Source organism: Oryza sativa, chromosome 2, assembly GCF_034140825.1.
Source record: "Oryza sativa Japonica Group chromosome 2, ASM3414082v1".
NCBI lineage: Eukaryota > Viridiplantae > Streptophyta > Magnoliopsida > Poales > Poaceae > Oryza > Oryza sativa.
In genome coordinates, this window is record NC_089036.1 from 18,264,592 (window position 1) to 18,280,671 (window position 16,080).

A 16,080-nucleotide genomic window follows, 5' to 3' on the forward strand; every position below is an offset into this window, starting at 1 on the left:
GGAAGTAGAACTCTTAAGGAAACCAAGCTCAAATTAATATTAATGATTTAGCTTTAGTTAACATAGTTTTATCTTGTTCAATTTAATACTTGTTATTGTGAGAGACATGTGCGTGTTCTAAACTCAATGTGCATTGGCTTCTAATGTTGGTTGCCTGTTCTTTTTCCAATACTGTAACAATTATGACATGGATTTTGTAGCTGGTCTTCAGTATCATTTTTAATTTTCCAAAATTTTCATAGTTTTCTAGGCTTTTTTATGTATTTTTATGCATTTTCCTGAAAATTCAGATTTTTGTTGTGCAGTATTTCGAAATTTCTACGTGATATTTGAATTTTTTTTAATGAAATTATAAAACTGAAGTGATATCTCACGGCTCACTATTATTGAAACACACCAATACACAAAGATCCCATGGTGGAGGGGATTGACGAGGGGATTGAGTGTTGGGAGGGGATCCACCCAAGTGGTGTACGTTTTCCCTAGGAAAAAAATCCTCCCCACATACTTATCAAACAAGGTCTCCCTAGTAGTGTTTTCCCTGGAAAAATCCTCCCCATATACCGAACAAGGTCTCAATGAGTGTTTTTGACTAGGAAGGCTTTACCATCCCGGTCCTTGTAAATTTATGAGCTGAGATTACAACAGTTTGCGTATCTGTTCATCTAGAGCTATTCAATCTCGTGTTTCTGACTAGGAAGACTTTCCCATCCTGATCCTTGTAAATTTATGAGCTGAAATTACAATAGATTGAATATCTCATCATCTAGAACTATTCAGTCTCTAGACGAACTTTATTTAGCCTTATCGATCTGTTACTATTAAATGGTGACCTCTCTCTCTAGTGGAGTAAAGGATTGGGGGTCTTTGATATTGCTCCGTATGGCTACGCTGCAACCTGCAGTTGCGTTATAAATACGTTAATTAACTTGCAACCAGCAGTTTACCAAACAAATATAAACGTTTTCTTTTTTGACAAAATATATATAAACGTATTTGCGGCATCAACCGCAGCATCATTTTCTATGGCTGGCTACTGTGGCTACAGCGCTGCACTATTGCAGCACGGCCACAGCCAGTGCTCTAACGAGCAGGTCCATTCGTTACTTCGATAATTAAGCTAATAGATGGGGTAATCATTATCATAAAATCCAAAAATGTTGCTATCAAAACAATTTGGCTCATATATCTCGCTATTTGACCGCCTCTTTGTTACTTCATCCGTTTCACAATGTAAGTCATTCTAGCATTTTCCACATTTATATTGATGCTAACGAATTTGTCTAGATTCATTAAAGATTCATTAGCATTAATATGAATGTGGAAAATACTATAATGACTTACATTGTGAAACGGAGGGAGTAGAACCATAGCCACATTGCCCCCATCCTTCCCAAAATAGTTTGTGGCAGTGGATCGACACTTCCATTTTTTTCATCTTTCGTAGTGGATTGGACACCGGACCGACCGGTACTACGTACTCTCTGGTTTGTAATACTTTCTCCACTCCATTTCATATTATAAGATATCTTTATTTTTTTAAGTCTATTTTTTAAGTTTAATATATTTATATAGAAATATAGCAATATCTGTAACACCAAAATAGTATCACTAAATATAATTTTGAGAATATTTTATATTGTATTTGTTTTATATTAAAAATGTTGTTACGTTTTCATACAAACTTGATTAGAATTACATAAGTTTGATTTAGGAAATACTAATAACCCTTATAATATAAAACGGAGGAGCACTGGTCGGCTTAAATATACACCAATATCTTACATTTTAGATGGAGGTAATATAATTTATTTTGTTTGGACTTGGTAAAACATTAGAGTAACACTTTTTCATATTTAAATGAAATAAAACATTTAAATATATGTCCAAAGAACAACAGCGTAATCTATTAAAAAAATTAGGGGTGGGTAGATATGTTATACACACTCTTTTTGGCTTCACACACACACTCGGACACACATCTCCAATCTTGAGCACACAGCCACACACACACACACCATATCGCTCAAGTTCCAATGGAGGTACAGGAACTAGTACCGTCGCCATGGTCGTCGTCCTCGTCCTTCCTAGTGCTCGTGCTGGCCACCTTGCTCTTCGTCGCCGCCTTCCTCCGGCGGCGACAGGGAGCGCGGCGCAAGTACAACATCCCGCCGGGGCCTCGCCCATGGCCGGTGATCGGCAACCTGAACCTGATCGGCGCCCTCCCGTACCGCTCCATCCGCGACCTCTCCCGGCGGTACGGCCCGCTCATGTCCCTCCGGTTCGGCTCCTTCCCCGTCGTCGTGGGCTCGTCGGTGGACATGGCCAGGTACTTCCTGAGGGCCAACGACCTGGCGTTCCTGGACCGGCCGAGGACGGCCGCCGGCAGGTACACCGTGTACAACTACGCCGGCGTGCTGTGGTCGCACTACGGCGAGTACTGGCGCCAGGCGCGCCGGCTGTGGGTCACGGAGCTCCTCAGCGCGCGGAGGCTGGCGTCGACGGAGCACGTCCGTGCCGAGGAGGTGCGCGCCATGCTGCGCGGCCTGAGCCGCCGCGCGGGCGCCGGCACCGCCGTGGTGCTCAAGGAGCACATGCTCATGGTGACGCTCAACGTCATCTCGCGCATGGTGTTCGGGAAGAAGTACATCGTCGAGGAGGGGGAGGGTTCGTCGCCGACGACGGCGGAGGAGTTCAGGTTAGGGTTTTAAATCTCCAGCTATAGCTGCCGTTATCTTCGGCTATAATAAGTTTGAGAAGGGCTCTAGCTATTAATTTGCTCTCATTTATAACTTAGCCGCTATATATAGCTCCATTTAGCCTGGTCGGTATTGCTGCTGCTATAAACTATTTGAGAAGACTAACTGCTAAATATCTTAGCCCGTTATTCAAAACGTTGGTTGGTTCAGGTGGATGATCGAGGAGATCTTCTTCCTCAACGGCGTGTTCAACATCGGCGACATGGTCCCGTGGCTGGGGTGGCTGGACCCGCAGGGGTACATCGGGAGGATGAAGAGGCTGGGCGGCATGTTCGACCGGTTCCTGGAGCACATCCTGGACGAGCACGTCGAGCGGCGGCGGCGAGAGGGCGACGGGTTCGCCGCCAGGGACATGGTCGACCTGCTGCTGCAGTTCGCCGACGATCCCAGCCTCAAGGTTCCCATCCAGCGGGATGGCGTCAAAGCATTCATTCTGGTATAACTACTTGTTTCATTATTAAATATACTTGACGTTTTATATATACTTTTATATATCAAAAACAGAGGAAGTCTATGCTACAACATACTGTTTCAATTCATCCAAGAGAATAAAGCATATGCAGTTTTTTTTTAAAAAAAGATATTAAGATTGTGGTTAGAAATGGTTGCGTGGTTGGTTGAGATAGGAAGATGACGGAGAAATTAAATTAGGAGAGGTTATGGTTGATTAAGATGGGAGTATGTGCTAGTAAAAGCTTTGTAAGCATCTTGAAAAAAAAATAGGTGAAACCCCGCACATTGCTGCGAGAATTTACTATGATAACAATAAAAAAATAACTTGTAAGATAGCTAGATAACATCAGATTAAGTAAATTAATGTGGTTTATAATAATTTAAATTTAAATAGTATGTAGAATGGTGATTCAAACGTAAAAAGTAAGGTTGTATGACTTTATGGAAGAAGAAAAATAGAGAGATAGTTTGGACGTAGATTAATCATCTAAAGGTTAAAAATAATTGATGTGATTTGACTTAATTAGAAAAAAAAAGAGAAAGATAATTTGTACCATAGATTAATCATTTAAGCACTAACTAAGTGAGAATGAACTATATAAGTATATAGGATATCATTAAACATAATAAAGATATACATTGAAACATTATGTGAATTATGCTGGATGATAATTTAATATGTTTGTATTTGAAAAGCTCTTAAATTATAAAAACTATAAAGATATAGCAAGTTTACATGATGTTTAAATGTGATGATTGTTAGTGGATGATGATGTGGCATCTTGTTAATTAGTGGATGATGATGTGACATCTTGTTTAGTGAATGATGATGTAGCATCTTTGCATGTTAAGTTTAAGGAGTTAGTGGGGGATAACTTTATAGTAAGATAGGATTTAAAACTCCAAATGTTCTAATAAAAGCGCTAGTAAAAGCATTGTAAGCATCTGAACATACTTACATCGACCATTAACAAAACTATTGAATACTCCGCGTGTTTGTAGCAAGAAATTTACAAAAATGTTTTGGACAGCTCGTAGAAAAAAATTTTGAAAATCACAGTAAAAAACCAATTTATAACTCATATATTCTTTTTTTGACGGTCTAACCATCAAATGTAACTATAATATATTTATAGTGTAATTATATTATAACTAATATATAATCATAAATGTAATTTAGATGTAAATTATATGTAACTATAAAAAACAAGTTAGCTCGCTGATAGTGATGGGTGCCTACGACTAAAAGATCACGGATTCGAGTCTTGGCGCGTGTAAGTGGTTTTTGTTTCTCTTGTCACATGCAGGAATCTCAGCTACTCCGTTCTTTTTGAAGCAGAATAAAATCATGAATTTATATGTTAATTAATGTGGATTGCACGATAGTATTTGTCATCTTGTAAATAATAGTACATGGATTGTTGTGATATCCAAATTAATGATGCGTGGCGGCTGCAGGAGCTGATCACGGGCAGCACGGACACAACATCGGTGTCGGTGGAGTGGGCCATGTCGGAGGTCCTGAGGAATCCGTCCGTCCTCGCCAGGGCCACCGACGAGCTGGACCGCGTGGTCGGCCGCCGCCGCCTCGTCGCCGAGGGCGACATCCCCAACCTCCCCTACCTCGACGCCGTCGTCAAGGAGAGCATGCGGCTCCACCCCGTCGTGCCGCTCCTCGTCCCGCGCGTCTCCCGCGAGGACGCCTTCTCCGTCTCCGTCGCCGGCGCCGCCGCTAGCTACGACATCCCGGCGGGCACCCGCGTGCTCGTCAACGTGTGGGCCATCGGGCGCGACCCGGCGGTGTGGGGGGACGACGCGGAGGAGTTCCGGCCGGAGCGGTTCGCCGCCGGCGGGGAGCGCGGCGGCGTGGACGTGAAGGGGCAGGACTTCGAGCTGCTGCCGTTTGGGTCGGGGCGGCGGATGTGCCCGGGGTTCGGACTGGGGTTGAAGATGGTGCAGCTGACGCTGGCGAATCTGCTGCACGGCTTCGCGTGGAGGCTCCCCGGCGGCGCGGCGGCGGAGGAGCTGAGCATGGAGGAGAAGTTCGGGATATCCGTCTCCCGGTTGGTCCAGCTCAAGGCCATTCCCGAGCCCAAGCTCCCGGCACATCTCTATGATGAATAATTCATGCACTGACGGGCCGCATGCATGTATGCTCGTATGTGCGCTCTCTCTCTCTCTCTCTGAGTTCATAGTTATATTTTACTGCAGAGTACTTGTTTATTTATCGATCTACACGCAGATGATAAACGGAGTACAGTATAATGAAAAAAAGTTTTTCTTTTTTTTTACTGTACCTTTAGATGGTCCTGGGTCGTCTACTAGTTCAGATCCAAAGACCAGCGATATAATTTGTTTTTTTTAAACAGTAGACGGTAGGAGATCTACCGGATATATTAGAAGAAGAGAGTTGATCCTGTTTATTAGGAAAATCAGGTCAAAAACCATACAACTGTACAGCTTACTAAAAGGAAACCGGCAAAAAACCTTACACAAAAGACACGAAAAGCATGCGATAAAACTACAAACCACAGTAGTGACCGAGGGGAGAGCAATACCTTCAAGGCGAAGCCTCCAAGGAGGTGAACAACGACATAAGCCACTGTCGACTCCCGCCCAAAGAACTAGGCTGGGTTTTCACCCAAAGGGAGAGAGAGTCCACAAGGCAACACCTCCAAGAAGGAAACGGCGCCCGCAGGCATCGATGTCGCCGATCCTGGAAGACCAGACAAGGCTTTCGCTTAAGATTCCCTCAAAGGTGTAGAGCCTATAAGAAACCAGAGTCAAAGTGTTAAGTGTTATCGTTGCCCAGCTCATCGGCTAGACCCGATGCAGCAACTCCGACTCCGTCTTAACACAGAAACTCTAGCATTGTAGAGGGCAAGCACCCCACTCAAAACTCGGCACTACGACAGGTTCATACAGACACAGGACACTTAAAGCATCGGCGAGACCCAAAAGCCTTGACTACAGACACACTGGACCCCAAACACGGACAAACACTTCTCCTCAATAACCGAAAGGCTCCACGACCGGGTCTGGAGACGGCCAAAAGAAGAGAGGAGCACCAAGGAGTGAAGGAGTCGTGGCCGGCATGAAAAGGAACTGAGAGCTGAAGTCAGGGGCAACAAAGACCACTGTGTCTTCCATGATTCCGGCAAGGAACTCCGGCTATCGCGGGACAATCCTTACGACTGCAGCAACCACCACCAACTTCACCGCCAGCGCAGAGAAAGGTACACCAGGGCGAGCAGAAGAGCAACTAAGAAGAAGCGATGGTGAGAGGAAGGGAGGAAGGGATGTGGGGTGGGGGGAGGAAGGAAATGAGGGGCCTCAGCAGCTGCCGGCGATGGCCGGAGGAACAGAGAGGAAAAGAGAAAGGAGGAAGAAAGCAAGGAAGAAGAAACGGGTGGTTGCAGGGACGGCTTCCGCAGTTGCCAGCGACAGGGGGGGTGGCCGGACGCCAAACTCGCCAACCCGGAGCCGACTGATGCCGCGCTGCCACGCGGGCACTGGCAATCCGCCGCCCACGCTCCGGCGCCCGCACGGCCGAGCATGACCGCCACCTCGTGAGCAGACTTGCGCGACGATCCGGCCGCCTCGCAAGTCGCCAGACGCCGCAGCAGCCGCCGCCAGCCGGGCCACCTCCGCTTCACGCCGCCCCACGACACCGCCACCGACGCACCGTCTAGATCCGGCGACGGCGTCTAGCTGGGATCCCTCGCCGCCGCCACTCCCCACCGCCGGCGAAAACTCCACCTCCCCCATGCCTGAGAGGGGAAACCACCGCGGTGGAGAAGTAAATTAGGAAACAAATTGCATGTCATTTAATAGGTAAAATTTGTTGGACAAACGAGACTAAATCAGTCGATTAGGAGGCACTTGACGAGGCGGCGGTTAGAAGGGACGATGCATCGGCGGTTCTGCGTAATTCAGATGAAGGCGACGACCGTAGTAATAACATTAAAGGTTTGCAACCTCGCCAGCGCAGGGCAGGCTGGAACAAGGCCATTCTACTCGACTGCTCGTCCTTGCCACACTAGTACAGATCCTTCTATCTGTGACGGGCTCTAATATGCTTAGAAATAGCGGGCCGTCACAAGGAAGTCATCTCAATCGGGCCGAAAAGTGCCCGATTGAGATATGGTCGCACAGACATGTTAGATGGGTATAAAACTTAAGCCCGTCACGGATGATACCTATCAGTGACGGGCCACAACTTTAGGCCCGATTGAGATAACATTCCATATCTCAAACGGGCCTAAAGTTGTGGCCCGTCACAGATGACCATCATTTATGACGGGCCACAACTTTGGGCCCATTTGAGATAACATTCCATATCTCAAACGGGCCTCAAGTTGTGGCCCGTCACAAATGACCATCATCTGTGACGTGCACCAACTTGAGGCCCGTTTGAGATAACAACTAGGCCCGTCACAGATGACTCATCAGTGACGGGCTATATACTTAATCTCTATCGGGCATTAACTAAAGCCCGTCACCGATGACTATTTTTCCATTTTTCATATGAAATGTTTATATTTGTAAGTTGACTATAGCAAAATAATTTTACGGGTAGTAAATGATTTCAAATGGAAAAAATGTCAACAACAAAGTTGTATAACTTATCAATATTTACAACTTTTAGTTTGGTCATTTTTCAATATAACATTTTTTTGAACAGTTTGAATTTGAATTTAAAAATATGACAACTTCAAACAACATTTTCAAATACTAAATGATTTCAATGGAAAAAGTCATCAACAACAAAGTTGAATAACTCATCAAGATCTAAAACTTTTATTTTTGTTATTTCTTCATCTGACGAAATGTTATTAATATTATTCACAAATTTTACATATATGTGTTATAGTTTATAAAACCAGATAAGAGATATGTCAATTTTATAAACAATGTTACTATCACTTTGTCGTATGAAGAAATGACCAAAATAAAAGTTTTAGATCTTGATGAGTTATTCAACTTTGTTGTTGATAACTTTTTCAGTTGATATCATTTAGTATTTGAAAATATTGTTTGAAGTTGTTATATTTTCAAATTCAAATTCAAACGGTTCAAAAAATGTTATATAGAAAAATGACCAAAATAAAAGTTATAGATTTTGATGAGTTATACAACTTTGTTGTTGATGACTTTTTCAGTTGAAGTCGTTCACTGATCTAAAATTCTATTTGAACTTTTTAAACTTTGAATTTCAAATTTAAAATTGTTTAAATAGAGTCAGATGGAGAAATGACCAAAATAAAAATTTTGCACCTCGATGAGTTCTACAACTTTGGTTTTGGTGACTTTTCCATTTGAAATCATTTAGTAACCCCAATTTGACATCCTGGCCTAGGGCATAATAGGATTAATAGAATACTCATACCAACATGTTACAATTACTTTTCCAGAAGCCAATCTCTAAAGAATTTTGACGTTAAGTATGCTTGGTCTGGAGCAATTTTGGGATGGGTGACCGACCGGGAAATTTGAAAGCGTGGGTGCACACGAGTGAGGGCTAGCCAAAAAATGAAATTTATTTAATTTTGGAATATACTCATCTGTGATGGGCATTACTCAAATTTGAACTTCCTGCGTGGGTGCACACGAGTGAGGGCTAGCCAAAAAATGAAATTTATTTATTTTTGGAATATACTCATCTGTGATGGGCATTACTCTAGCATAAGTTAATGTAATGCCCGTCACAGATGATTAATGCCCGTCACAGATAAGGGTCATCTGTATAAGGGTCATCTGTGACGGGCGCTAGTTGTGGCCCGATTAAGATAGGTCATCTGTGACGGGCTATAGTTTGACTGGTCGTCTGGGTCAAAACTATCGGTGACGGGCTTTACTTATGGCCCGATTGAGATAGAATCATGCGTGACGGCCGTTTGCCCGATTGAGATAGCTCTTCACATCAGTGACTTCTAGCATGTGACGGACGCCATGCCCGATTGAGATGGGACTTACCGCCCGATTAAGATGAGGGTATCCGTTCTAGTGCCTGCTCCAAAAATCCCGCGTTAGCCGTTGCTTAGCACTAGGATGGGCGCCTGCGATTGGCGGCGCGGTAGGAGGGGTGGTGCCGCCATGCCCGTGCTCGCGCGAGGGGAAGGAGACCGATGGCAGATGATGGCCAAGAGCACGAGATTGTGGCGGTGGCCGGCCGTCCTCCTGCATCGTCAAATCATGATGGATTGTTATTGGACCTGCAAACTCAGCCCGTTTGGTCCATCATGAATAAGTTCACTTTGACTCCATTACTCTGAACCGCAAAACTAGATATCTTATCTCTAAACTGTTAAAACCGGTGCAATTTGATTCCCTCGACGATTTTAACGTGGCATGTTAAAAAAATCAAACTTATAATATGAAATAAATAGTCCCATGAAAAAAAATTAGCAGCCCACTCCCAATAACAACCAGCAACCCATAGTTCTAAGAAGAAAAGAAAAAAAATAAAAATAGCAGAAAAGCAAAATAAAAATAAAAAGGGGCAGGCGAAGAGAGGAAAGAGAAGACGAAGGAGAAGGGAGATCCTCTTCCCGCTCTATTCCCTTCCCTTCCCTTCCTTGCCGACCCCCGTAATATTCCCTTCTCCTCCTCCTCCCGCTTGCTTTCCTTTCCCCTCACTCTCTCTAGCTCGCTCGCTCCCACCACCTTTCTTTGCTTTCTTTGACCACCACCATTGTCCCCCTCCGCTCCACATGCTGTGGCGGGCGCTGTGGTGGTGGCGGCGGTGGGTCGCCGTCGCGGGCGCGGTGGCGTGGTTGTTGGCGGCGGCGGTGCGGCCGGCGGGCGCGGCGTGGTGCATCGCGAGGAGCGGGGCGGCGGAGAGGACGGTGCAGGCGGCGCTGGACTACGCGTGCGGCCCCGCGGGGGGAGCCGACTGCGCCCCGATCCAGGCCAGCGGCCTCTGCTACCTCCCCAACACCCTCGCCGCCCACGCCTCCTACGCCTTCAACTCCGTCTTCCAGCGCGCCCGCGCCGCCCCCGGCGCCTGCGACTTCGCCGGCACCGCCACCATCACCCTCACCGACCCCAGTCAGTAGTCCTCTCATCTCCTCTAATCATCCACCGCCATGAAATCCATCCATGATTACTGTAGTATCATCGGTTCATTGTCCTGCGTATCCATCCATCTCTGCTTCTCTTTTGCTTTTGCTTTTTTTGTTTTTTGCTTGGTCTCCGAGTATGTCTGTCTCTTTTGCTTTTTTCCTGCTTCGGTATTACCATTGCCACACTATACTAGTGCTGCTTTGGTAGTAGCTGCTTTTCTTTTCTGAAGCTTTGGTGTTGTTTCTTGCAACGTCTTTGCCGGGTTCGTACGATTCATATCCATCTTTCTTTCTCTAGTTTCCTGTTTGCTAACTTTTCTTTCTGTTTTCTAGTACGTAATCATGTGATAAACCGATAAAGACAAGCAATGTCAGTCAGCATCTTTTTTTGAAAAAACTTTTCGATTGTTTCTTGTGTGCTATCTTTGCCTTCCCGCTGGTGATAATCCTGTAGTATATCTTCCTTTAATCTTATTGTTGTAGTGATTAATCAGGATCTATCTAAGCTAATAATGCTCACTGCCAGTGCCACAAGAGCATGGATTTCCCTTTTCCTGTTTGTTAGTTGTTACATTCATTGCGCAATCTGCAAATTATTCTTTGAGAAAGGAGGAGGGAATGCTTTCAACTCCAGTTCAAATGAATTCAACTCAGGCCAATATTATTTTCACTATTATTTATGCTCCACAAAATCGATGACTAACTGTAGATGAGTCCATGTTATAAAACTGACATAATGAAGTGAAGTGGCAGAACATACTTAACATGGCTAATGTAAATCTAATGACACTACTGCAAACACCCGAACAGAACAAAACTGTATTAGGGCCATCCATGTCTATTCTAAGCTCTTTGTATTTATGTTAAAAATGATTTTTTTCCCTTGGGGTAAATTTGGTGAGACGTAAAGAAGTCAGTTCAAGATACCACTTAATACTTGATTTGGGGGAGAAAAAAGTATGCATGACTCTTGTGCTAGTTAGAACCATTGAGGTGGCAGCCTTTCTACTATTGGTGTTAACATGTTGATTGATTGGCTTAAATGATGTTTCCTGACGGAGAATTTCAGATAACGTATTTTCTACAAAACAAAATACCTTCATCATGCAAGTGCAACAGGTGAATTTATTTATAGCCATCCCAATTTATCTTCAATCCTCTTTCGAAGTGAAAAATTGAATAAAACACACCATAATTATACAGTCAGAAACGAGTGATCTACATGGACATTTTTGTGATTGTACATGCACTCAAGGTAAGTTTGTGGTATGTATGTCTTCAACAAAAACATTCTTAAGGTTCTAAGTTCTAGACGTTGATTGCTACCTAGCACCTTCTATATTTCTAGCCTACATGTTTACATGCAATTGGCAATGTAACAAATGAGTTGGATCTGTAATGGAAGTATTGGAATCGGAAATAGGTCTTGAAATTCTCATATCTAAGTTCCCTTTCTTCTGATATAGACATGTCCTTAGTTTTTCCTTTTTGTTTCTCTTTTAGTTTTCTTAGTGCATTGAGGTTGCTTTATATTACATCTACTGTGTGCATCCAATCATCCATGCTTTCTTGTTATCTTCTTGAGATCTCTCAAGGTGCATACTATTTTAACTCTGTGTGTACTTCTCTCTGTTTTTTTTTTTTTTTTTGCGAGGTGAACTGTGTGTACTTACTCTGCTTGTTCCTGTATTTCAGGCTATGGATCATGCACCTACCCAGCATCACCAAGGTACACGCATCACATATTATCAGTTTATTGATCTGCTCCATATGGAGTACATCTGCTGAACGTTCATCTAGAAATCACATCTCATATAACCAAGCAAAATAGTCTTTTAGAAGATAAAATTGAGTAAAAGCGCAGCAGCATACAGAGTGTCTGAGTTGTATAGATACTAGCTTTTAGAGCTCTCTGATATTCAGTTATTTCACTTCACAGCTATTCTTAACTCCCACCACAATGGACAGTGCTCACTTAATTGCATGAATTAGACCTGTACATCAAAATAATAATGCCAGTTGGTGTAACTAATGGGATTTGAAAGTAAACACCTTTTGTAAATGCATTAAGTCCTTAAAGTGAACCAAGTCAGATCCAAGAAAAAAGTTTCATTACAGTGCTCTCCTTACAGAAAATTTCTGGTTTTCCAAGGACACAGCCTAATACACATTGTCAGTGTTTGTACAGAAAAAATCGTAATGATGGTTTATTTTTTGGTTTAGTATATAACTAGTTGGGTGGCCCGCACAATTGCGCGGCTAGCACCCATATAAAATTATATATTTTTAATATAATTTTACTTCAAATTTATTAAATAGTTATCTCATTGTCTTAAAATTTTTAAAGACTAAACCTTATTATCCTCGTGTTTCTATTTTTTTTAGTTTTTAAAAGTCACAACGGTTGCTACCCCTTACTTCTGTCATATTATTCTTTATTTGCTTGCTTGATCTACCACTAGTTTCTATTTATTCTCCTTGGAACCTTTAAAAATTGGATCGAAAAACTTATAGGTTTAGAGTTTATTATCCTGTTCGGCATCTTTTTTATAATTTCTAGAAGTCCCGTCGAACACTGCCATTATACTCATCTACGACCGTCCACTGCATCTTCTATTTATTGTCATTGCTATTTTAAAAATTGAACATAATTATCGTTTAGGTTCATTTTTTTTACTTTCTAGAAGTTTCGGCAAAACGTCAGCAACTTTGTCACTGTACTCCTCTACGGCTCACCTGCTGCCGCCCTTCTTTATTGTCGTTGAGATTTTAAAATCAAACAGGATTATCATTGGGGTTTTTTTTTATTTTTTTAGAAGCCCTAACCTTTAAAAATTGGACCTTATAGTTTTTAAGTTTATTATCTTGTTGGGTTTTATCTTTTTATAATTTTTAGAAATCCCGTCAAACGCTGCCACCATACTCCTATATGACCCGTCCGCCACATACTCTTTATTGTTATTAGGATTCTAAAAGTCGAACATAACTATCATTGGAATTCTTTTTTTTTTACTTTCTAGAAGACCCACCAACCATTGGCGACTTTGCCATTGTACTCCTATACAACCCGCCGCTGCCTCTTATTTTTATTATTATTGAGATTTTAAAAATCAAATATGACTCTCATTGGTTTTTTTTTTACTTTCTAGAAGTCGCGCCACCCGCCTCGACCGATTGCTTCACGACCTGTCTGTTGTAATTCCTTTTAATCGTCATTACGATTGTATTTGGTGTTTTATTAATAGTTTTTAGATGTCCCATCAACCGCCACCACTCTGCTCCTCTATAGACCTGTTACTTAATTAATCTCGTCATTTGTTTCATATGGTTTTTTCTTTTAGTAATCTTTATTTTTTATCACCAAATTTAGTTATTTATAAATTGTATTCCTAGTTGATATCTTATTTTTCTTTTTCTCATTTCAGAATTTATATTATTTTTCGTATTGTGTTCTTTGATATTTTTATTTTTATTTTCAGTTTAGTTGTTTTAAAATTGTATTCCTACTTTAACTCTCTTTTTATTTGCCTAATTTCAGATTATATTTTATTTTTTATTCCGAATTTTAGTTAATCTACTATTGGGTTCTTATATGTACTCTTATTTCAATATTGTTTATATTTAATTCTAAATTTTAGTTAATTTTAAATTATATTCCTACTTGAACTCATCTTTTCGTCTCTTTTTTCTAATTTTGATTTTCTTTATTTTTATTCCGAATTTTAATTAATATGGACCCTTCTTCCAATATTCCTTATTTTTAATTCCGAATTTCAGTTATTTTTAAATTGTATTCCTACTTGGACTTTTCTTTTCTTTTTTTTTTGCTAATTTCAGATTTTATTTTATTTTTATTCCGAATTTTAATTAATCTCGTATTAGGTTCCTATATGGACTCTTCTTTCAATACTTATTATTTTTCCGAATTTCAGCTATTTTTAAATTGTATTCCTACTTAGACTCTTTCTTTTTGCTACGGATTTTATTTCATTTTTATTTCGAATTTTGATTAATGTTGTATTGGGTTCCTATATGAAAATTTCTTTCAATATTGCTTACTTTTAATTCTGAATTTTAGCTATTTTTAAATTATATTTCTACTTGGACTCTTCTTTTCTTTTTTTTTTCTTTTTCTCCGATTAATGTAGAAATTTCTAGCCCCCACAGCGAACGTGGTGCCTTCTTTCAAGGGTGTTTTAATAATATAATAGATAGATAGATGTTAGTGAGGTTAGCTTGTTAGGATACACACTACAGCCAGACAACATGGTTTAACCTGAGTTAGAATTCTTGTTTTGAGTAACTCGAGGAATATTGTCCAAGGGATTGACTATTGATCAATCCATGTATACTCAAAAGCGAAGGGGGGACACCACAAAATAGATTTCTGATTGAAACACCAAGTATTCACAATCAAATTTGATGTTTATTCGCAAACAGTTGTGTGAACTCTGCAAACTACTACAACATTACAAAGGAAGTTTAGTATGAAGCTGTAGTTCTTTTCTAGAAAAGAACCTCTGTTCATTTTTAAATGTATTTTTGCCTATCTTTTGTAAAATGGAAAAGTATTTTACGAAATTGTATTAGAAATGGATTCACTTTGTGTAGCCGTGCATTTTATTTATTAATCGATGTTTTGAGAAAAATAAACTGCATTTATTTTTCTGAAAAAAAAACATGTGCATTTTAGCCCTTAATCGACCGACACGACACACATATAAATAAGTTTTTATTATTCTACTGTGCTTTGGATTCACCAGAAATCGTAACATTCAAACCTGTAATGTTGCTCAATCGCATTACAAAGCAGATCAACAGAAATTACGTTACTGATGACTAAACCGTAAGACAGTTGAATATAACAAAAAGAAATAGTCAGTCTGCTGATCAAGGTGAGATCTCTGTTTTTTTTTTCTGTGCAGCACTGCAGGGCAGTCAGGATCAACCGGCGGCATACCATCACCGCCGGCCGCCGACGGCGGTGGCCTGAGCCCCCCGGACCTCGGCTCCAGCGACGACTCTGGCGCCGCCGCCCGATCCCGCCTCGCCGCCGCGCCATTCCTTCCCCGGCTTGCTCTGTCCTGTCTCCTCGTGTACTTGCTGCACACGCAGCGGTGGTGATGAAGGGTGAGAGATTTATATAGCATTGCATACATTGTTGCACAAAGCGGAATTTGTAAGAAAAAGAACACCACATTTTTGTTGATGGGAGACTTGGAGAGTAGTGGCTCGTGTCGTGGGCGTACGTAGCTAGCCGTTGGTGAGAACCTGCCCCCGTTCAAGCTGAAAGGGGGGCTAGAGTGAGTGGCAACTTGGATCATGTTGGATTCATATATTCTCTTTTGTTTGTCAATCTGTTTGTTGTTTGAGTTTTAAGATTTTTCGTTTAGTTTTCTAGTTTTGCTTTTGCTTCTAGTTGTCTAGTTACTCCAAAATATCAAATAATTCTATTTTTTAAGTGTATAATAATTAAAACTGAATTAATTTTGCGCTAATGGCTTATACTTATTTTGCATGCCCTTACTTAATCCTCATATTCATGGGTTGCAAACACCACCTAATGTGTGAAACCAGCCCACCACATTGGGCCAATTGGCAGGCAAATTCCTTATTTCTCATGACCCAAAAGGACAATAGATGTCAAATAAGATTGTGTATTTTGTTTTCTGTTAAAATGATAGTGTCAAGGGAGCAGCTTAGAATATGTTCGCCAAATAGGTTAGGAAATCATATCTGCATCCATTTCAATTTTTTAATCCCACTTCTCATAATTCATGTCGAAACAAGATTTCGGCAATACT

The 16,080-nt window shown here is 41.5% G+C and overlaps 2 protein-coding genes across 2 annotated transcripts; both read left to right on the forward strand.

The window, feature by feature from the left end:
- Positions 1-1,947: 1,947 nt before the first annotated feature.
- On the forward strand, positions 1,948-5,503 carry LOC4329422 (trimethyltridecatetraene synthase). The gene is made up of 3 exons (XM_015767361.3): positions 1,948-2,698; positions 2,910-3,195; positions 4,671-5,503. Exons 1-3 carry the CDS (start codon positions 2,037-2,039, stop codon positions 5,334-5,336), a joined length of 1,614 nt encoding a protein of 537 aa, XP_015622847.1. The 5' UTR covers positions 1,948-2,036; the 3' UTR covers positions 5,337-5,503.
- Positions 5,504-9,746: 4,243 nt separating this feature from the next.
- LOC9271966 (PLASMODESMATA CALLOSE-BINDING PROTEIN 3) lies at positions 9,747-15,655 on the forward strand. The gene is made up of 3 exons (XM_015767362.3): positions 9,747-10,262; positions 11,972-12,005; positions 15,202-15,655. Exons 1-3 carry the CDS (start codon positions 9,926-9,928, stop codon positions 15,398-15,400), a joined length of 570 nt encoding a protein of 189 aa, XP_015622848.1. The 5' UTR covers positions 9,747-9,925; the 3' UTR covers positions 15,401-15,655.
- The last annotated feature ends 425 nt before the right edge of the window (positions 15,656-16,080 follow it).